Raw genomic sequence first — 23,175 nt, 5'->3', positions numbered from 1 at the left:
CTCAGTGACAACTTAGTGAATTTTATTTATTTTATAAATGTAAATCTACATTTATGTATTATGTTAATTGCACTTCTGGTTCCATAGTCCCGAAGTCAATATTTTTAGTTTTGTTTTTAATTTGCTTTTGGTTAAATGCCTGAAATAAAATCACAAGCTCAAGATATTTTTACTTTTTATCCTACAACATAAAATACATAAGTTATACACCCTTGTGACTTTTAAATAATAATAATAATCATTTGTTATATTTATATGGCGATTTTCTCGGCACGTGGAAAAAAATGACATGGATTACACTGTTTACATGGAATGGGGGACATCTCCTCAAACACCACCAATGTGCAGCATCCACCTAGGTGATGCGACGGCAGCCATTTTGTGCCAGAATGCCCACCACACACCAGCTTATTGGTGAAGAAGAGACAGAGTGATGAAGCCAATCAGTATATGGAGATGAGTAGGAGGCCATGATAATGGACAGAGGCCAATGGGCAAATATGGCTAGGATGCCAGGGTTAAACCCCTACTGTATTTTCAAAGGACATCCTGGGATTTTTAACGACCACAGATAGTCAGGACCTCGTTTAACGTCCCATCCGAAGGATAGAGATTTTTTGACAGCATAGTGTCCCCATGACTATATTGGGGCGTTAGGAGGACCCACACAGACCACGCACCTTCTTGATGAAGGCCACAGAGAAGGTGTCCCAGGAGACAATGCCATGGTCCATGAGCTCCACGAAGGCCGTCAGTGTAAAGGAGAGCAGGTCACCAAAGCTATAAAAGACAAGACAACAGCCACTAGCCACGTCTCTACCGCTCACCTGCACTGAAAGAACAGCTAAGCTTCAGCCTTACAGAGCGAGAGTGAGTGAGAAGAAGCTGGAGAACAGGAGGACATGGAGTCAGCCCAGCTGATGTCCCTGTCCTTCAGAAGAGCAGCCAATGCCAGAGCGTTTGGCAGCCGGAGCAGCAGCAGTGGAATTACACTGGCAGAAATGTTCAGTGGTATCATGCAGCAGTTTGTTTGGGACATTATAGTTATGATGAATGGACACACAATAGAATATGATAGTCTAAGTTCGAAGGAATATTGTAGGTTAAATACAACTTAAAGGGAAAGTTCATCCAGAAATGAACATTATGTCATTATTTGTTCCAAACCTGAATGACTTTCTTACTTTTGGTGAAAGGATTATTTTAGTATTTTTTTTATTAGTATAGTATTTATTAATATTCTGAATTAACTTTCTTTTTCTTCATTGTTTATATATCTATATAGCTTTCATTTATTTTATTGCAGTTTAAGTCATTTTAGTACTACAACTTTATTTCAGTTAGTTTCCAAAGCAACAATTCTTAAGCTTTTCCATCCTATAATTATCCTATAAGTATATTTTACTTCAGCTTTATATCAGTTAACAAAAATGTTTTTTAATAGTTTTAGTAAACAATAGCATCACTGTTGAAATACAATTGTTTTTGTGTTTTATGTCCATAAAAACTCATACAGGATTGGAACAACTTCCATAAACAGCAGCTGTAGCATACTGTTGATGAACACAGACAAATATTTTGTAGAATTCATTTGAAAAAAAGAAAAAAAACAGGATCTTTACTGGACAAACATACAGTCATACTACCATGTCAGTGATGCTGTTGATAATAGCGTAATTTGTATTAAACCTCAAATATTCCTTTAAGTAATAAGACAGGGACTTAATTACTTTGTAGTTTTGAGTAAAAAAAAAAAAAAGAAAGACCTATTTTAAATCAATTATCGTCTAGCTAAAAACAAATTCTACTCCTCATTATGGGTGCTTCTCAATTGGAAGGCTGCATCCTAGTAAGGCTGTATATCTCGGCTGATACGTCATCAAGCTCCATCAAAGGAAGTCTCAATTTAAAGGATCTTTTGAAGGCAGCCTTCGTTTTGTGTCCTTCATTCAGCCTGTTTTGAAGGATGCATCAAGTGTATCCTACGCGTCCTTCAATCACCCACAATCCTCTGCACACATTCCAATTCACAATGAAGAATTGGCAGAAAATGAATTGGCACTGAGCTTGTCCAATTTCCCTACGCATTAAGGCAAAAAAAAATATTTTGGAGATAAAGACATCACATAGATGAATTATAAATTAAAGATAAATTAATCACGTAATTCTAAACTGTCTGTGCGCAATGTAAACCACTGGGAGACCATGATGTTTGTCATTGCCTGTACTGCATTAATAGAAAGGCAGATGTTTTTTAATTATTTTAATTGTATTTTCCCGTTGTGACCCCAGGATTTAAAAACATTTATGCAATGTGCACTTACTAGACCATCTTACTCTAACTTTTAATGCTGAGGACTTTCGCCTACAAACCTCAGATGGACTGGACTAGGAAGGACACAGCCTCACTAGGACGCAGCCTTCTGTTTGAGAAGCACCCTATGTGCCACAGCTTTTTTTCACAGATTTTTGGCTTTAAATGAATAACACTGCCCCCTATCGTCACAAATACCTCTGTTCATGCCTTTTCATTATTCCTCATAACGAAAATACAGGAGAAACAAAAAGTTACAAAAAAGCCAGCTTATGAGAGAGAAAAAAACTAAATCAAAAAACTTCAGGCTAAGAAATCTAAAGTAACAAAAACATAAATACACATAACATTTTTAAAGTAACAGAACATAAAAGGCAGAAATGAAACAGGAATTACTTAAAGGGTTAGTTCACCCAAAAATGAAAATGATCCCATAATTTACTCACCCTCAAGCCATCCTAGGTGTATATGACTTTCTTTTTTTTTTCAGAGTTATATAAAAAAAATATCCTGGCTCTTTCAAGCTTTATAATGGTAGTGAATATCAGTCAGATCAGTGGTCACTCTTCGGCCGGAACTCGACTCGCATACGGATGCCAGTGATTCTTTTTAAAGTTATAAATATGGATATTTTTCAAACAAAAGCGCATCGCTTCGCTTCAGAAGGCCTTTATTAACCCACTGGAGCCATATGGATTATTTTTTATGATGGATGGATGTGCTTTTTTGGGTTACTATTCACTCCCATTATAAAGCTTGGATATCTTTTAATATAACTCTAATTGTGTTTGGCTGAAAGAAGAAAGTCATATACACCTAGGATGGCTTGAGGGTGAGTAAATTATGGGATCATTTTCATTTTTGGGTGAACTAACCCTTTAAGCAGCCTGCACTCAGCTTGGTGTTGAGTATTTATATAGCAGGGAGTTAATACAGCATAAGTTAGACCTCATAATAAAAAGACATTAGTTTGAACAGCAATTCATAAATGTACCACTGGGAGCAGGAAGTATTTGCAGCTGGAATTGGGCAAAACCCTAAAAAAAAAAAATCCACGGTGGCACTGAGGAATGATAAAATATCACAAGGGGATATTTCGTGTGGAGGAAAATAGTTTCTGGTTGTTTATGACGACCAATCATTTTAGAGGTATCCTGGGCAAAAGGATTTTGAGGGGAAAAAAGCAGTGTTTTGATAAAGTTTAAGAGGGATAGTTGATGTTACAATTATATGAAAATGTGAGCGTAGATTCTAGTCGATGAGTGGGGGAACAAAAAAACAAAACAAGAAAACGTTTCCCAAAAGTGATTAGTGCAAAGCTTCCCCTAAAGCACCAATGTTGCCCAATACCACATGCAAAAGAAAGAAAGACAGCTGATTTGTTACATGGAAATAATCATCCAAACAAAAATGGTAGTGACTGCAGCAGTTGCCAAGTGTTCCCATCGCTTTGATTGGTTTTGAGCACTGAGACCAGAGCCCGATCATGCAGAGACTCGGCCCGGAGATTAGAGGGTAAGTGACAGGGGGGTTATCCAGCTCGAGGGGAGGGGCTTACCAGGGCTTCATTATCTTCTGTAGTTTCTGATACCGTCTGAAAAGATTTAAAAACTTTGACGTCAGGGAGACAGAAACACTTACATAGTCTGGGTCCAAATATTCCTTTATGAACCCATTATGACATTTACATTAGGAAAATCTGTGGAAAACCCATTGTTATGGTTACACAAGGTTTAAAACAGAGTACAGTATATCTTAAACATCCAGTGCAGCATGAGTTGTGAGAAAAACATAGCTGAACATTAAAAAAAACCTTTCTGAGAGACACAAAGCATGCAAAGCAGAACTGTGGGAGAAGCACACTGCACACTGCCTACACGCATTTAATGCACGACGTGTGCTTAACTCCCTGTGTGGTGGTTATGAGCAACTGTGAAGGATTACCAAAAGTATCCATTACAAATCACCATGCATTATATTGCATTTATTTATGACTCAAACGTGGGTCTTGTTTCCTCTCATGGTCCTCTCAGCAGGGCTATAATCCACAGATAGCCTATTACTCATCGTGTTTGATCGCTAAAGATGAGGCACGTTGCCTGTTTGCCGTGTCATTTATTACCTAATGACTTGCACTGTACTTTTAAAACCCATTAATTTTACAAGTTACATTTGTGACCGGAATTTGTTACAGATAGAAGGGTCTGAAAAAAGGGTTGTTGATGTATTTCACGCGGAGTTGTCAACTATAAAAATAAAAATAAGTTCACGTGGACTGTTCGCCCCCTTGGAAGATCACGTCTGTGTCAAAGCTCCGAAATACAAAACATAAAACTGGTCAAAATACTGATACAATTATCACTTTTGGTGGAAATAATGTTTAAAGGGTCTATAATCAGTTTAATATATTACATTTATGTTAGTGTTCACAACTAGGGGAAAACACAGAGCCTCATTTGTAAATGCTTATAAAATGACAGATTTCAAAGTACTGTTACAATAAGTGAAGCAAACTAAAATGAAAAATAAATCTATTGCTTTATATAGCATTTATTCATGGTTTATCATCTCTTTTTTTTTCAAACAACTGGAATTGTTTAAATAAACAATTGTTAATATATGCATACACTGTACACACACACATACAAATGATAAACCACTTAAAAGTAATAAATATTAATGCAATAAATACAATAAGTAATACATTTCTTTTTAATTAGACTTGGCTTCACTAAATGTGAAGCTACGAACTTTGTTTTAAACTTTCTGTTGGATTTTATTGAGCAACTGTGCCAATTTTGATTATGTACTTTCTTACGGGTTACAATTGTGACCAAAATTAAATCAATACTTTCGACTTTTAAAACCTTTTTTTAATGCAGTTTGTTTCATTGGCCAATACAAAGACTAATATACATATGTACACTTAGCTGGGAATAATTTAGGATTAAATGGGTTAATAATGAACTGGTATAATAATAATAATCACCTATATTTGTGTCTGACAAATATAATAGTTTGATATCATCAACCTTAACTAATAGCACAAGCATTAAGACATCCAAAACAATTTCTGAATTTATATTTCTCTGGCAATCAAAACAGTGGCACTACTCGTTTTAAATGCAAAACATTTTACAGAGCATAAAGTTACTTTCTGAATCTTTAACTGTTATCAACTGTTATGCTACTGTGGCACATGACCAGTAGAGGGAGCCACTACACCACTAACTCTTCAACCGGCTGCATTCATGCCCCATGATGTAAGAGTACTCACTCTGTATCCTCAAGAGTGCCGTCATGCTTAAGTCTTTTGAATAATCATCGCCTGGTCAGCGGCTAACGGGAATCCACGGCAAGAATGTGAAACAGTGTGTACTTGTGTGCATGTGCGTGTCCACTTGGATTCTTAACGGTATGAAAGGACTGCATAGAAACCCACACATAGGCTCTTTGAGGTCAGGAGCTGTTGACACAGAGCTGCTTTATATAAAACATACCCATGGAAATCATTTCCATGGTCAGCTCTTCAGTGTACCGAAATGTTGAAACACCTCAGCTGGCGGCGCAGAGCTCCGATAAGTAAAAACGCAGCTATTGATTCAGTGAAATAAAACCAACATCCTAACGGCAGCATAATTTACCTTTTCCCTCCGAGCACCAGAGGGAAATCACTTTTGCTCATGCAAGAAAATTAATGTATCGGGCAATTCAGATAAATCTTCTTCCACAACTACATGAAAACAGCCATTGGAATAGTATGACCTTCACAAATGGAGCAAGGACAGGCATAATTAGGTTAGCATGTAATGGAAAACAAAAGCACAAGCCTGTGAAGTTGACCAGCCTGTGAAGTTGACCAGCCGTAGAGGAGACATCCAGTTTGACAGACAACCGTGTTTTTTTTTTTTTTTTTTTTTTTTTTTTTAAAGAAATTTCTTCCCTCTAGCGGTCTTTAAAGTGTATCTTCCAAGCCGCCTTTGTTTTTCTTTAGTACATTATTATTCCTTGACTCTGCCTCTAAGTGTGTTTCTCTAGTCCCAGTTTTCTCCCTCCATGTTTCGGTCTCTCCTAAGGCAGTTTGTGTCTGCTGGCAGAGCTCGGCCTCCCCATGGGACCGTCCATATAGGAGTTGAAAAAGTGCCAGCTCAGCAGATAGTCTATCTCCGCTTTAACCTTCAACTGAGATGGTCAGACCACACGGCTGCTTTATATCACAGAGGAGACTGGAGGAGGGAGTGAAATGTATACACTTCATTTATTATTAATAGACCACTGTCTGATATAAAAATTCTACAGTTTATTTGGATGATGCATCTCTGATGTGATTAAGTTGTGTTGCATTGGAAGGCACATTGTTTGTGTTCACTGTTCAGCTTCAAACAAAATACTACAAAGTGTCCTCAATCACAACATTTGCTCTCAAAGAGTCATCAAACACAACAAAGTGTGTGAAAACAACACCATACAACATGATGTGATCAAACACAACACCACACACTCTCAGACACAACATTGTGGCCTCAAACACAACACAACACCACACAACAAAGTGTGATCAAACACAACACCACACACACTCTCAGACACAACATTGCGGCCTCAAACACAACAACAACGTGCCCTCAGTGTTGTATTGTGTCAGAGAGCAAGTTGTTTTGTGTTTAAAGACTGTTGTTTTTGAGGGAACACTGTTGTGTTCTTATGTGATTAAAAGCACATTTTGTATTTGAGGGAACATTTTTATTTGTGTTGTGATTGAGGGCACTTTGTTGTGTTGGGTTACAAGGCACATTTTTGTGTTGTTTTGTGTTTTACGGCATGTTGCGTTATGTTTGAAGGTGAGTCGCTGTGTTGTTGTGTTGTGTTTTAAGGCACTGTGTATTATCAATGCCAAATCATTGTGTTTTTGTTCTCATTGAGAATAATCTACTAGCTTTCACAAGTTTGGAGCCGGTATGTTTTTTGTTTTATTTTTCATAAGTCCCTTATGCTGACCAAGGCTACATTTATTTATAAAAATACTAACAGCAATATTGTGAAATATTATTACAATTTAAAATCACTCACTTTTCTATTTTATTTGCTAATTTCTTATTATCATGTGTTAAATCATTTGCTGCTTAGTGCTTCATATTTTTGTGGATGAGGATCAATTTTATGGAGAGTTCAGAACAACATAGTAAAAACATTTACAATGTTACAAACCAGCTGAAATGTATAATTTTCCTGTTATCACTGTAAAGCTGCTTTAAAACAATCTGTATTGTATAAAGTACTATTTAAATAAAGGTGACTTGACTAAAAAAGATGTCACTTTTAATCAATTTAAGAATAAAACTATTATTCACTTTAACAAAAACATCTTACTGACCCCAAACTTTTATTTCTGTTTATTGGGATTTGAAGACTCCTATTGAATAACATCTCAGAATCTCACTGAGACATTTGAAATCACAGCGTACGGTGCAAGTCACTGGCCAAGTTTTATTTGTGTTTTAATTTGCTTAGCCCTGCTAAGGCAACAAACCAATGAGTGAATATCAAGAGCACTGTAATGAAAACAGAGAGACAGGAGGAAAGGCAGCCAGAGGAACAAAAACAGTTACTTACTCTGTGCCGCTCTCCACCATCTGTGTGAGCAGCGAGATGCCGTCAAGGTTGATGAACTCCTGAGCAAAGGTGATGTCTCGTGAAGAGTTGGCCAGATCCTTCAGAGCATCCAGCTTCATGTCCATGCTGGACGACTGGATGCGCTCGTGCAGCTGCTGGGCCATCTGGGCCTGTTACCATGGCCACAGAAGAGGCGTGTTAGTGAGAGGTTGACGGATCCTCATGTACGAGGTCAGGCCTTTTAGTCACACAACTCAAGACTATACTTCTCTAAATCTCGCTGAATCAACAATGATTGCCTCATTCAACAGTATTTAGCATGTCAGTGTGTGTTCAATATCGACGATTACTAATTATAAAATATTCTGTAAGTTATATTCAAATAAATTAAAAACTAGTTTAGTTAGTATAAATTTCCTCATTTGCAGTGGCGCTAAAAAGGATTTGGACATCTAAGACACACTTTTAAAAAAATCAATGAATTTCATTGCATTTGAGTGTTATTTTAGTATAATTGTGATGCTTTCATAGTTTTATTAATAATTTTAATACGGTTTTATTCTTATATTTCATGTTTTCTTTTCAATTTTAGTTAAAGTTTCAGTAATTTTGTTTTTTTCAAACAAAATCTTTTTTATATGCCTATATAGTTTTTTTTATTTCATTTTTAGTTTGTTATTTTAGTAAATCAAATAGAAAGGACAAATGTTGCCTAGAAATGTTGTTTAAGTGTTTTTTTTATTTCAGTTAAAGTTTATTTTATTTCAAGTAACAAAAAATATTTTTTTATGGTTTTGACATTCAACAAGATTTTAATATATATATATATATATATATATATATATATATATAAAACTATTATACAAATAACTATTATCAATCTCTTTGATAGATTGGGTTGTACATTTTCTGACATGCTTTTTTTATCAGATCTCTTCACTCCATTTAATGAACAATATCCCATGTCTTTTCATTTCTATACCTTATTATCATCCTTTACTATGGAAGTGTTTCTAAACTAAGCAAAATTAAAAAAAAATTGGCCAAAATGATGACAAACTGTTTAAATTATCTGACAGACTGACAGATTTTAAAATTCAGTAAATATTCTCAGATGCCACCTCTGATGTAAGTGGAACATCTAGATATCCTGAACCACAAAAATAGTCAGTTCTGTGAAAAACATAATTTGTTTTCAGATCAATTGCTTTGATATTTTGCATCTAATGCAATAACATTCATATATTTTTAAAGTGTGGAATGAGTCGAAAAACTTTTTGGGGCAACCGTTTTCATCTTTCTTTCCTTCAAACTAAACTTGCATGCTTTGATCATCTTAAAAAAAGAAAACACTGTGATTGCACCAATGTAACTGAACACAGCATCATAATACGATACCATAATACACCATTGCTTTCTTCTATGAAACCTATCGAAGCCACACAGAGGACTGATGACTGTTAAATATCAATGGTGGCTGGTGCAAAACATCACAGGAAGAGAAACAGCCCTTGCTGTCATTATGCTGGAGGGGACGGTTTCAAATGTCACAGACATCAGCTTTAAATATCATCCTCCCCAAGCTGCAAATTCAGATAGGTCATAAGAAAAGCAGTTTCTGAATGAAATATCTAATCTAATGTAATGCGTTTCCAAAACGACAATATATTTTTTATAACAAAGAGCCAATCCCAGCATTTCCTGTATCCGGCAGAGAGAAAAGAAGTGAAAATACTGACAGCTGGGCACATTTACGCATTGACAGGTCATGCAAGACTGTTTCTCAGCTGCTGCCTGACACTTTAGGAAGCTTTGGTAATATAACCTTTCACCCCTCACATCTGAAGGATTACAGGCCCCAGCTGGATCGGGCAGGGCTTCAGAGGATAAAGGCAGGTTCCTCCTGCTGATGTAGCCTTTATATATAGTATGTATTTCTGGCATCAGTAAACTCAAATGTGCTACTTACAGCAGACGTAGTAAGCCGCAGAATGGAGCCGTTTTTGATGTTGTTGCGATTCTGGGTTTAAAAAGAAAAAGAAAAATAAGGAGGGAAGTTTTTTTTTTAAACGAATGAGCTTAGCAATACATAGCTTCTTTTCGAGATTTTGCAATGAACCTTTTCGGTGATGTAGAAGTTGGTCGAGTCAGCATTCTGCAGGGAAAAGGTTTCAGGGTTTGGCAAGTTCCATCTAGTCAGAGAAGATTCAGATAAACATCTGAGATTGCTATACAGTGATGTTTGTTGCTGTGTAACAAAAACAATATCAGCATAATGCAAAATCTTGACAGGCAAAAAAAAGGATTTCTTGGAAATAACAGTTGAAACTGTTTTCGGAAAATTCTATATATTATGTAAAGAATAATTGACTCTGGGTCGTTGAATTATTAGAAAAATAATGCACACTCTAGGAGGTAATGCCGTTACACCTCGGGTGTGCATCATTTTTCAATAATTCAACGACCTGGAGTCAATTATTCCGTTTATACTATGGTTACCACACCTCAAAACATTGTTTGGATGATGTATTTCAAGATGTTTGTCAGGTTTGTGTCCTTAAACGCTCTTGTTTGTAGGACTAATTTCTTACGCATCTGATCTTAACCCTCCGTTGCTAATTCCAAAACAAAATTTTAGAGCTAGTAATGGAGACTTAAGCCACTGATAGCAGCCTGCAGTTATTAATGCAGTTATTAGAGAGAGTTAGAGAGAGAGAGAGAGAGAGAGAGAGAGAGAGAGAGAGAGAGAGAGAGAGATTAAGCATAAGAGTAATTACCTGAGTCTGTGTCTCTCAAAAGTCAAATTAGTTGTCTCTACTTATAGCGAAACTGTACGTTTATCTGCTTCAAGAACAGCGTTTTTATTGAACTATACCCTAGTGAGAAATGTCATGTAGCTTTTAAGTTGAGCAACGCTGACAACACGTTTCTATGCGAGTGTGTGTCCGTACTGTATGCGTGTGCGTTTGAGTGGGAGAGAGAGCTAGAGAAAGAAAGAGTGTGTGTGCTTTTCATACATAACAAAAAAAAATTTGGCCAAAAAACATATGAAATAATTTGATGTTTTGATCCTATTGATTACTATATTTATTTGCTTGGTCAGTGTCGTTGTGGGTTTTGGTTCTTTTGCTGTTGTAGTCTGTAAGGACCTTTGAAATAACTGAAATAATTTGGCAAAGTGATATGGAACACTCCTTTATAGACCATATTCATAGCAGCGCTATGAAATCTTTGATTTTTAACGGGAATGATCTTTCCAGGAAATTTCAGAAGCCAAAGAAATCTAGGAGCTTTATACAGCAGATGCCATTGAAAACACAATAAGTCTATCCCTCACAACCTCGTTTTTATACCTGTTATGGCACTGCTCTGAATAAGATCTATTAGGCATCATACAAAGGTAAGAGGAAAAGAAAATGCCTTTGAAACAGTTCCCTTCAGATATACATTCCCCTCAGATTTGCACGAATCAAGTGAATTGCCTATTTCAATATCAAGTTTGCAGGTATGAAATTAATGAACAAAACTTAAAAAAAAAAAGATAATAATAATATTGGTTTGTTACTTACCCATCACACACTTCTTTAATGATGGCTGAGAGAGGCTTTTTCTGCAGCAGAAAAAACAAGAAAAAAAGTGTTTTTTTCCTCTAGTCTTAGAACTGATATTCTACCTTACTTCATTACGGCTAATAAACATTCTTCATACCCAATAAAACTGCTGCATTCACATCAGTTTCTACAACTTTTGAGCAAATATTTGGTTGAGTCAAGTCGGGAAAACAAAAAAGCAACAAAGAATGAATAAAGAATTGCAGAATAAAGATGAATGATTTATAAGGAACTTTAGGGGGATTTATCCAAGGTTAGTCTCAATAGTTTTTATAGCACATATTCTTCATCATTCACACATGCACTGCAGGGCATTTTCGCTCACATGTTAAAGGAATAGTTCAGTGAACATCTTTTTTTTATTCACAATGTGAATAAACCCATATGGCTTATTCTTCTGTGTAGCAAACAATTACTGGGCACTAGTTGTCCCTTATTGGTGTTTTGTTTTCTGATATCAACAGCCGTGGTCATGAAATGTCCATTGCATGGAAAGAAACAGATTTAGAACAACATGAAACGGGTTAAATATTGACAGAATGAAAAAAAAAAATACTATGGTAAAAAAAGCAAGCATGCACTTCTGTAAGATATATAAGGATGCATATACAAGGAGATATAGTCATCTATAGGAACTGACCTGGTCAATCTCCATGAGTTTGGGGAAGGCCCCCGGCCACTCGATGGCCACCTTCACGATGTCTGCTGGGGGTGGCATGGCTGCGCTGATGGAGGATGTGGCCGCTCACTGATGCCTGGCTGTCATCCAAGCCTGTAGAGGGAGACATAGGGTCATACTACGTACGCATACTAATTTATCAAACACATCTCTTTTTTTCAGAAAACTGATTAGTACAACAAGGGATGTCAAAAGTACCAGTAGCCCAGCATCTAAAAATGTAACAATACCAGCATTTTTACAGTTTTTAAAGTACAGAGTTCCAGCCCGTTCTCATCCCAAGGCGTCATACATGTGACGCTTTTGACATTTCGTCTAAATCCGACGCACATGGCATCCTTTAGCGTCAATATAAGACGCAGAACCCAAGGCGTCATACAGGTGACGCTTTTGACATTTCGTCAAAATCTTACGCACATGGCATCCTTTAGCGTCAATATGAGACGCAGAACCCAAGGCGTCATACAGGTGACGCTTTTGACATTTCGTCTAAATCCGACGCACATGGCATCCTTTAGCGTCAATATGAGACGCAGATCCCAAGGCGTCATAACCGTAACCCTACCCCAGACCTAAACCTACCCATAACAGTGCGCGTTATATTGACGCTAAAGGATGCCATGTGCGTAAGATTTCGACGAAATGTCATATGGCGTCACCTATATGACGCCATAGGATGAGAATGTGTTGAGAGTTCCGTCTCAAAAAATTTATACAAACTGCATGCATGCAAATCATACATATTATCAATATAGATATATAATGGCATTAATAGTTCCATGCTCTACCAGTTGAGCTGCTGAAATGTATTTGTGTATTTAAAATATTTAAAAGCCCATATAAAAGGGTGAAGCCATGTTTTAGGTTTGGTTCCAACTGTCTTTTAACAAAGCCAATGATTGCAGCTTTGTGACAAATGTTATTCTATACAACACTCAAGATCGCTTAAGAACAAGACAGCACACATTTATTGTAAAACATTCTCCTCATTATACACAAATATGGAAATAAATTGGCTCTAATATTAACTATATTATTTTCAATTATATTAATAGTGTGAAGATTTCATTACCAATTAAGTAACATGTCTGCTGTGCAATTCATTTAATGACCATTTATAGTCATTAATATTATATATGATCTTTTAACATCCACCTTATCTGTTACAGCAACTCAACAGACTTCCATATATTTGGTTAAAAAGCATGTTTGACCTCAGGGTCAGATCAGAGAGCTCTTTCTGTCACTGGATAACTTGCTGCCACTGCACAAAAGCTGACGCTGAGGAATTCTTCTGGAAAACCTTGAAAATGAATTTCGGGAATGCAAAGCTTTGGCTGGTGCCGTGTGAGAGATCCACTCTGAACAAGAACATTCTTCCTTTGTGACGTCTGATACTTGACATTTTAATTGCAATTTGCTGCAGTACGATCAACACACTTTTATTATATTAGGTCTGAACTTTGCTTTTAAACTAAAACTATGGAGATCAACTGACATCAGACAATATATATAGCACCTATTCATCTCAATAAACCCAGGTGGTTTTAGCGTGAACAATTGACACATCCACAAGCTAAATTTATCCACTACTAAAGTTTGCTTTGTCATGGTTATAGGCTTGTAGTAAAGTAGTTAATTATATACAGTATTAAGGTCATAATGTGATTTGCAATCCAAACAAACAACAACATACTCAATAACTTCTTATGTAAAATTACAAAAAATGATTTTAATACAGGACCTTAACACATCTCTGACTCTTAGAATTAAACATGACATTTTTGCAACTGTACCTTTAAGACTTCTAGTATATGTAACTAAGACTTCTGTTATGATTGGCTTGCCTCAAAGGTCAGTGTTGTTCAGTGGGCCAAGATGCTGATTCATTGATGTAAACAAAGACTGTCATATATTAATGTGCTTATGGTTATAACATCATAATGATGACAACTTGACATGTTGACAAATGGCTTAGTTTCTATTATGGTCTTGGTGTTTTGCTGAGGGGAGCTTTGTATTGTGAGATTAGTATACTGAACTCTTTATTTCAAAAGAGCAAGAGCAGTGTTGGGAAAGTTCACTTTCTACATGAACTAGTTCAAAGTTCAGTTCACAAATTTTAAAATGAACTAGTTCAGTTCATACTTCACAATTTTGAACTAAGTTCACAGTTCCAAAAAACAACTAGTTCATAGTTCTTTTTTTCCATATGTTGCTGCGAGCTATTTTTTTTATTATTATTGCCACAGCCCATATACAACCACAGACAGCAATTATTTTATCGACGGGCAAAGTTTGCACAGAAATGTAAGATTTTTCCCATCCTCACCGACCTTGTCATAAAACTCGTTTAAATGATCATACGACGCCTCCTCGCTCGCTGCTTTGTCGACTACATGCTGCTTTTTGTTTTGATGACGCACGCGGCGGTGCGATGCGACGCTGGTGGCTGGTGTTGCCAGATTGGGTGTTTTTTTTCGCTACATATTAAGGCCTGTTTACGGTGTGTTTTAGCCGGGTTTTCGCCTGGAAGGCTCTATAGAAATCTGGCACCCTATTGAACGAAGTTAAACTGAGAGAGCGTGCGTTCACAGACACCAGAATCAACGAGTTCACACAGTAACGTTCATCAGGCAGTAATACAGTACGTTCAGTTCACGTTCGCCCAAAATATGAACGAGTTCATGAACTATCGTTCATTGAACGCGTTCAGGCACAACACTGAGCAAGAGACATGTTGTTTTCCATGATATATAGACTATTGGCCGAAGAGAGTGGACTATTTTCTTTCAGCCCATTTTCAGACAGCCATATGAGTGTGAGTGACAGTGAAAAGCAAATCTCTCTCTCTAAAGCACATTAACAAATCATTTCCACTTTAAAGACAGGCTTTTTCTTTATAACTGGTAGTCGAACTATAAGTTAATTCTAGCTCAATTTTCCTTAAGTATCTGGCCTGCAAAATGTACTAAATAACATAAGCATTTAAAGATAAATAATTGTTTGAAGTCGCATAAAAGGTACAATAGAAGCACAATAAAACAGTAAACCCTCTCCAAGAAAAGGTTAGGTGAGTCGATAAAGAGAAAGTGACATCCGCTAAAGCAATTTGTAAATTATTTAGTACTCCTGACACCCGGGACAGTGCGGATCAACTTTGGTCCTTGTGGATAAACCCAGTTACATTTTTAATCCCCCGTTCCATAATGGATGGGGATGATTCTTGGAGAGAAAACAAGAACACACGCAGCCTGTGAAACAAGCATTCATTCAACCCATTCAAACAAGCTGCCATGTCACTCTGCCATGACTCATCCCATAATAATCTCCACAGACACTACCCAGGCTCTGTTGCTATGGCAGCTGTTCCATCAGAAGTTGCATCTCTCCAGGGTGGTTCGCTTGGAAATGTTTCATTCCTTGTAAGAAGTTTCCCCATTACAGATGGCATGATTTCATTTGACAGAAGTCAATAAATCTCATAACCAGGTTTTATGTAAAGCTCTCAGCTGTTGTTCAAGCGGACAGACTAGCTCCACTCTTGTTTGAAATTGAGTTTAATTTTTAATCCATTGCTCTTGTATGATTTGAGATACTGTAAACATAAATTGAGAGAAACGGAAGCTACATTTAATGAGTCTAGGCAACTTTTGTACACAAGAGCACAAACTACTCTTTATTTCCCACTGGCAGCGGAGTCTGTATCACACTGTGAACACAATGCATACTAAAGATGAATAGGGTGTGTTCACACTTGGCAGGTTTGATTAGATTAAAACGAATGCTGGTGTGATTGCTCTGTTAGTGCGGTTCATTTTAATAAGTGTAAAAATGTTGCCATCTGATCCCTGGTGCGCGCCAAACAAGCGGACTGAGACCCACCTTTTTGCTTCCAAACCAACTCTGGTGCAGTTCGACTGAAATATGAACGTAACACGGACCAAAGACATCTAAACGAACCAAAAACAGGACATGAGTTCACAAGATGCGACCATAAAAAGAACAGAATACTCAAGAGTACCTGGTTCCTCTCATCATAAGGAACTACACTGCTTAGAAGTTCTTTAGTATTTCGTGGTCAGAAGTACAGCGAGAATCCTCTCGAAAGCAGACTGTTCTCCAATTGCTCTCATGATACTTTGATGTCATTCGCCGATCGGTCTGCACAGCGCCACTTCAAGTCGAACACACCTATTTACTTACTTCCTGAATGAATCTGCCGTTTGAACGAATCGAATGAATGAACGACTCGATAACTTATGCATTTAGACATTTACTGGCACCTACTGGCAGTTTTAGTATCCTATTTAGAGTATAATTTCATTCAAACAAATTATTTCGGGACAGTTTGCCCAAAATATATTTATTATTAGTTTATTTACATTTACTCACCCTCATGTTGTTTCAAACCTGTATGACTTTCTTTCTTTTGCAGAACAAAGATATTTTGAAGAACAAAATCATGCCAATTATAACCTATAAAAAGTGTATGTGTAAATTATGTAAATTTGATGTTGAATCAAACAAACTCAAACTAATTTTTCTCTCTAAAGCTTATTTTTGTAATGTCTTTTTAATGCTCGTCTCATTTAACACAATAATGACTTTATATTTTGGGGGTAATTTCACAGAAAAATTTGATGTGTGATTAATTTGAAAATAATTAGATTAATCAATCAGCACATCGTGAAATTAATTCGATTAAACATTTTAACTGCTTGCAGCGATTATGTAAAGAAAATTATACATTTAGTCCTGGTTTGCTTAGCATGAGTATATATTATTTTGTGTTTCACAGTGGCAAAAATCACAGATGAGAATGAAAGAATGAATGATAATATTCCTTCAATGCCTTAAATAGGGTCATAAAAGTGCTTTAAGAATAAGTATCTCTTATAAGAATTTCTTTTTTTTTTTTTTTTTTTTTTTTTTGGGTTTCACATGTATGGCTGCACTACAAGAGAATAGAACGTATGCAGAAATTATTACAACATTCAAGCACAAGCCGTTTTATTCCACACTGTATGTTGACATAACAGTAAAGCATGAAATGCTGGATATGTGGATTCAACCACAAAGCCAGTGGGACACAAGCAACAGCCATGTAAGGCTAAAAACATTCACATTTCTTGTCTATCAAAAAGTTCTACAAAACAAAAGCCTAACTGAAGTGAAACAAATTTACATTTTTGATAGACATGGTTTCTTAAACCTACACAGTGCTGATGAAAGAAACCGGGAAGAAAACAGACTTGACAGAAGGGATTTGATTTCTTCAGAGGGCTTAATAGACCAGTCAGTTAAACAGGCAGGCCTAGAGATGTCTCTGTCTCTCTGATGGGGGGCAGGGACACACACAGCATCGCCTGCTCTTCTATTCCTTCCAATTCCTCCTGGAAAACCCACTGAATTAATCAATCAACAGTTTCCGCGAAACATCCAACCTTCACTGTAGGTAAACGTGAAGTTGATGAACGCTTTACACATTATATTTCTTTATGAAATGGTACATAAATTCAAGATAATACCATGGAACATGGCAATACCATGACTTTGGATGCGTTTGGAATACCATGTTTTTGGACACCATGGCAACACCATGCTTTTGTTTACGCATTAAGTCAGTAGTGGACTTTGTGGTTGTTCAAACGCATATACTACATGACCGTCTACTACACGAAAGCAATCCGGGCGAATGCGTTTTCGACAACTAAACCTCTGGAAGTGGTCGAAGGTGGACAAGCTCAAAACGTTTTAGACTCCATTTACACCTGTATTTAGCGTCATGTCATCCACTTGTGATCAGATCGACAAACACATCTTAATACCAGGTGGAAACAGGGCCTTAGAGACAAATTATAGCAATAACAATAACTGCAGTAATTGCAGGCCACTCTAAAGCATAATTACGAACCAAGCACCGAAATTTTGTTTCATTAGTACTCAGAAATTATATAAAGATCTAACTGAACTGTAAAATGATCAGTAATGTAACATATGACCCACAAGAAAACACTAGTACATGATCCAACTAAAACAGCCCGTTCATCCTCGAGGTCAAACAAAGACTACCTTTATTAGATGCCGAGTATCATGGACAGTACAGCATGTGGTTGTCAGTGCGACATGCCCAGTGCTGTTTAAATGTTAAGACCTGACTCCTGCAGAGAGAACAACATTACCAATCTGAACAGCTGCAGTGTGTCAGTTGTGAGAAGAAAGTGAAAGAATGCTCAGAAGTTCACACTTTCACCAGGTTTCCCTTCCCTGGATTGCCTACGTCCTGTATAGATTTCAAAAGAGCCCTCCAGTGATTCATCTGACACCTCTACAAAGGGTCCCAGAGCACAGAGGGCCCACACCGTCAGGGGCTACAAAGGACTCAGCTACTGAGTTATTGCTACTCACGTTCGCCCTCTTTCACTGAGCCAGTCGGCTCTCATTTCTACCCTGCAGGTCTGACCTGTGCCATGTTATACAAAACCTTTGTGGAGACTGAAGAGACAAAACTGTGGGTCCAGTCTAAGACACGTCCCGTTTTGAGACACATAGCCATAGTCAATATCTGGCATATTTCCATTGGTTCCTATAGTAATAATGTAAATATCAGCATGATGCCAAGAGACATTCTGAGTGGAGATGTCAGTGTGGAAGGAGAAAATGGGAAATCGCAGACTTGGACTCTGCTCTCGTCTAACATGACACCTCGCCTCAGCGCTGAACTCACAAGAGTATGACGAACATACGCAACAGGCATTTTACACATTCATGAATGTATTGTGCAAAACCACTGACTCGTTCACTATTCAAATGAGGAAAGTGTGAGTGGAAATGAGTGAATTCAGACACAGCTTCAGACAACACTGCACACATTGTGTTACATACGTGTCATATCCTGAAAGACCAAAACTACTCAGATCTGACCAATCAGATTTGAGACACAAAATAAGATGAAATAAAATAAAAGATTGATAATAAGACAATGATAATAATAATAAAATATTAATAGATAAAAACAAACTATTAATAGTACTATTATTATTACTACTACTAGGCCTACTAATAATAATGAATGATTTTGAATGAATGAATGAATGATTATGAATGAATGATTTTGAATGATTTAGAATGATTTTGAATGATTTAGAATGATTTTGAATGAATGAATGATTTTGAATGAATGAATGAATGAATGAATGAATGCTAATTCAGAATTCACATCATGTATTTGTAATCACTGGATTTCATTTCATTTTTTTTCAGTATTAAAGTAAATCTAAAAGTATATATTTTTTTAAAGAAAATTTGAGTTGGGTTTAAAAAAATGTTTTTGCTGCCCGTCTAAACAATGCCTTCGAGAGGGTTTTGTACAATTTAAGACAAGTAAAGTTTGAAGTGTTTATGGCCGTATTTGTTTTTTCCAATGCCCTTACAAAAATACTAAAGTGATGGTATTACATGGTAGAATGATACTTTGATACCATGGTACTGAATGATTATAATCATAATCATGCCCAAAACCATTTATGTCGAATGGCATTATGGTTATACCATAATTCAATGTCTAAAACAATATGGTAGTACAGTGGTGCTTTTTTCATCTCTGTTTGGGAAACAATGAGAGATGAACATCAGCCAAGAATGATGTTTTGACATAAAACAGACATTTTAAGTTACAATCAAACACTTCACACAAACTAACCATTCCCTCCCCTAAACACTAACAATGATCTGTTAAAAAGAGAAATAAAGAGAAAGATTTAGTAGACAGATTCTGTGCTCTTTTCTTCCAGTTTGAGCCGCAGCAGGCGTCTATAGTGTCAAAAACAAGTCCTCTAACAGGTCCTCTAAGTCTCATTCAGTAACCAGGATATCCTGTCACAGCTAAGCAACAGTTTCCACATCTCCAACTCCTCGCATTTACATCTCACTAGTACCGAAGGAAACTACACTTCCTAGTAAAAAAATGACCCTAGTGAAATTGTAATGATTAAAGTTATAATGTTAATACAAACATTCACCCACATACAAATAGGTATGTTTGTACTAAAAATATGAATGCACTTAGTACACAACACTCAGTACAGTGTGGATAATGTCACTTAACAGGTCAAAAACATCTCAAATCAAATATGAATTATACATCATTTAAAAGCACATTCTAAGCGTCTAAGCCGGCCGATTGCCTTGTCTGTTGGATGGAGACACCTCAACGAAGCAAACAGACCAAACGAAAAGTTTCAACAATGCATTTAGATTTTCAAAAAGAAAAATGCAGCCCGATTCACAGATAAACCTGTAGTGATATATTAGGGGTCGCAGAGCTGACCCCAATGGCCAAAGCCACACCCTAAGCGGCCCAGATTCATCCGAAAGCATAAAGAAACTTACCCGGAAACCCCCGCAACTAGAAGCTGGTGGAACAAGTCAATGTTTCCAGCTCTTTAAGCCGATTATTCTTCAGCAGTACAGTATGCTGTCTCCGCACCGAGATGCATCATTAAACAAAAGACTTCAAAATAAAGACTATGCCCGTATTTATCGCACGACTTTACACAAACTTTGTCTTAACCAGCGAGAAAGACAGAGATAAAGAAAAAGAGGTGAAAGAGACGGAGGAAGTAGGCGTTCATCATGAGAAGAGGAAACTGCTGGGCCACGGTTGCACGAAAAGGCGGCAAATTTCAAAGACGCAACACAACTGAAGACGTGAGGAGGAAACAGACACACGGGCTCCTGGCTCGGCTTATCTGAAAATGCCTGACAATAACAGGAAATATGGAGACGCACTGATTGCTTGAGATAAAGCAATGATTTGGTCATTGCGTTTAGAAGACAAATAATCTGTGAAAATAAAGCTGTGTGGTCATTAGGTGATAGGAAGTAGTTTTTATGATACATGTCTGTAAAAGAAAATGAAAGAAATTATACTTTACGTAAACATGATGAAACCTATTTTTCTACTATTATGATGTTTTTGTACAGTAACGACTTTCATGGGACAAATTTTCATTCATAATTCTCATTACTGTTATAAAGAATTTGAGACAAATTCAACATCCTGACCTAACTTTTTCCCCCATTTAAATCAGAATAAAACTAGCTTGATTTTTGAATACTGATTAAAACCATGATTTATAAATATATCGTCTTTTTTTCTGCATTACAGTAATGAAAATAAGTGGAAATCTGGTCCTAAAAATAAAATAAAATAATATAAAATAAAAATATATAAAAATTTAAATATATAAAACAATAAAAATGTAACAAATATATAACAAATACATATATATAAAAAATTATAAAATATATTAAAAAATATATATATATATATATTGCACTCAGCTGGGCATTCAATAAACACTTCTGCATCTTGATGAGTCCAAATAATGTGTCATGAAAGCAATCCACTTTTGTGTGAAATTTCTTTGTCTTTTCAAATGACCCCCTGTGATACATGTGCGGCCCACATAAACAAAGTTGACACGACTGTCACTGACTCATAGTGCCATGGTAACAAAATTTAAAAACAACCCATCAAGTGGAAAAATAACATGCTCCGATTATGACTAGCTGCATGGGCAGAATGACATTCCCGGAAATTGATGCCTGGTGCAACTCACAAATAGCTCTAATGATCAGTGTGCTAATTATCGCAATGGCACATTTTAAAGGAATAAAAAAGGAAACGAGCACAAAGGCTGCTGATTATAGCATGGGCCGGCTACTCTCATTTCCCGTATCTGTTCATCCTCTCACAATATTTCAAGGAGCATGCTCTGTTGTTTCTGATGCAATAGCAGCAGCTGGGTGGCAAACTCAAGTACTGCTTAACATCTCGTCTCCCATTAAAGGTCCAGGATGGCTAAATTGGCTCATGTTAGTGAACAAGAAGGAGCATATGTCGGTTCCACCCATTGTGGGCTCCTAAGGGCCGACCGGCCCTGCTCTCACAGCTGTTGAGGTGGCTCTGGGTTCCCTCGAGCTATGAATAGAGATCAGTGGAGAGCTGGTCAATGAAAAATGCTGGGTCTGGCCTAGATTCATGCGTGTTCGGGTACATCAAACCGTCGCTGTTTAGACTGACTGGTAAAATTGGTCAGGGTCTTTGAGACCAGCTAAAGAGAAAGAGAGACAAATGAGGAGGAAGAAAGAGAGCCACACATTTTTCCAGAAAATGAGCACATCTAAAATTAAACAGTGTCCTCTTGGGGCCTTTACTGTGATAAATGAATGGCAGCTCCACTTTCAATACAATGTGCAACGTGTTCAGATGTTCCCTTTTAAAAGTGTAATGATGCAACAAAACTGAAATTAAAGTTTCATTCAGCCAAAAACGAGTTCTATATAAGCATTTAAATTTGCATATATGTTTTTATATCAACTTTTTAATGGTACAATTATGTTCCTACTCCAATTAAATAATGAATAATATGTAATATATTGCATATATTTAGCAAAATGCTCTTTTCTAGAGACATTGTTTCTAGCCAACTAACAAGTTATGGACATTGACTGGCTTTCCTAAGGTAAATGTTATGTGACATTTGTTTACAAGCAGTTTAATATTGACAACTTTTCATTGTTGAAACGCTGACTGAGCTATTACATGAGACATGATACATTTCAGTAAGCTGTACGATATCTTTCAAAATACCTTCTGATGGTCATTCATTTTTATTTCATGCTTTAACTAGTAGTAAAGCTGAAGAGATGGAGCAGTTTATGTGCGCTCTGTGCTGCTGCTTGAACTGAGATCTTTCACACCACATTAAAGAGCGACAAAATTGAGCAGTTTACAGATTTTGAAAGCTCAAACTTTGTTTCATATCAAAATGAACAAAATGCAAAGCTTAATGTGATAATTGGGTGGCAGGCATGCTACAAGTAATGTTTAGAGAAGTTGTTCACGCATCAACCGAAATCCGGCCGCATTCGGCTCTCCAAAATGGATT

The 23,175-nt window shown here is 36.8% G+C and overlaps 1 protein-coding gene across 5 annotated transcripts in view; it reads right to left on the bottom strand.

The window, feature by feature from the left end:
• The window catches only part of elmo1 (engulfment and cell motility 1 (ced-12 homolog, C. elegans)), a 94,107-nt gene that overhangs the window by 46,847 nt on the left and 24,085 nt on the right, over positions 1-23,175 (bottom strand). For 2 of the 5 annotated variants that reach the window (XM_056257655.1, XM_056257657.1), the window contains exons 1-7: positions 20,612-20,842; positions 12,179-12,310; positions 11,497-11,537; positions 10,047-10,119; positions 9,897-9,947; positions 7,928-8,097; positions 681-780 (exon numbers count right to left, since the gene is read on the bottom strand). In XM_056257655.1, the coding sequence (XP_056113630.1) occupies positions 681-780; positions 7,928-8,097; positions 9,897-9,947; positions 10,047-10,119; positions 11,497-11,537; positions 12,179-12,256 (513 nt within the window). In that variant the 5' untranslated portion in view covers positions 12,257-12,310; positions 20,612-20,842. Of the gene's footprint in view, positions 1-680; positions 781-3,872; positions 3,909-7,927; positions 8,098-9,896; positions 9,948-10,046; positions 10,120-11,496; positions 11,538-12,178; positions 12,311-20,611; positions 20,843-23,175 lie in introns of those variants that run through there. The other 3 variants (XM_056257653.1, XM_056257656.1, XM_056257654.1) reach the window with 3 other exon arrangements.

Source organism: Rhinichthys klamathensis, unplaced genomic scaffold (genome assembly GCF_029890125.1).
Source record: "Rhinichthys klamathensis goyatoka isolate OS25496 unplaced genomic scaffold, OSU_Roscu_1.1 h1tg000140l_1, whole genome shotgun sequence".
Taxonomy (NCBI): domain Eukaryota; kingdom Metazoa; phylum Chordata; class Actinopteri; order Cypriniformes; family Leuciscidae; genus Rhinichthys; species Rhinichthys klamathensis.
Note: the sequence above shows the minus strand (reverse complement) of the source record. Positions and strands in the feature narration are given on the sequence as shown.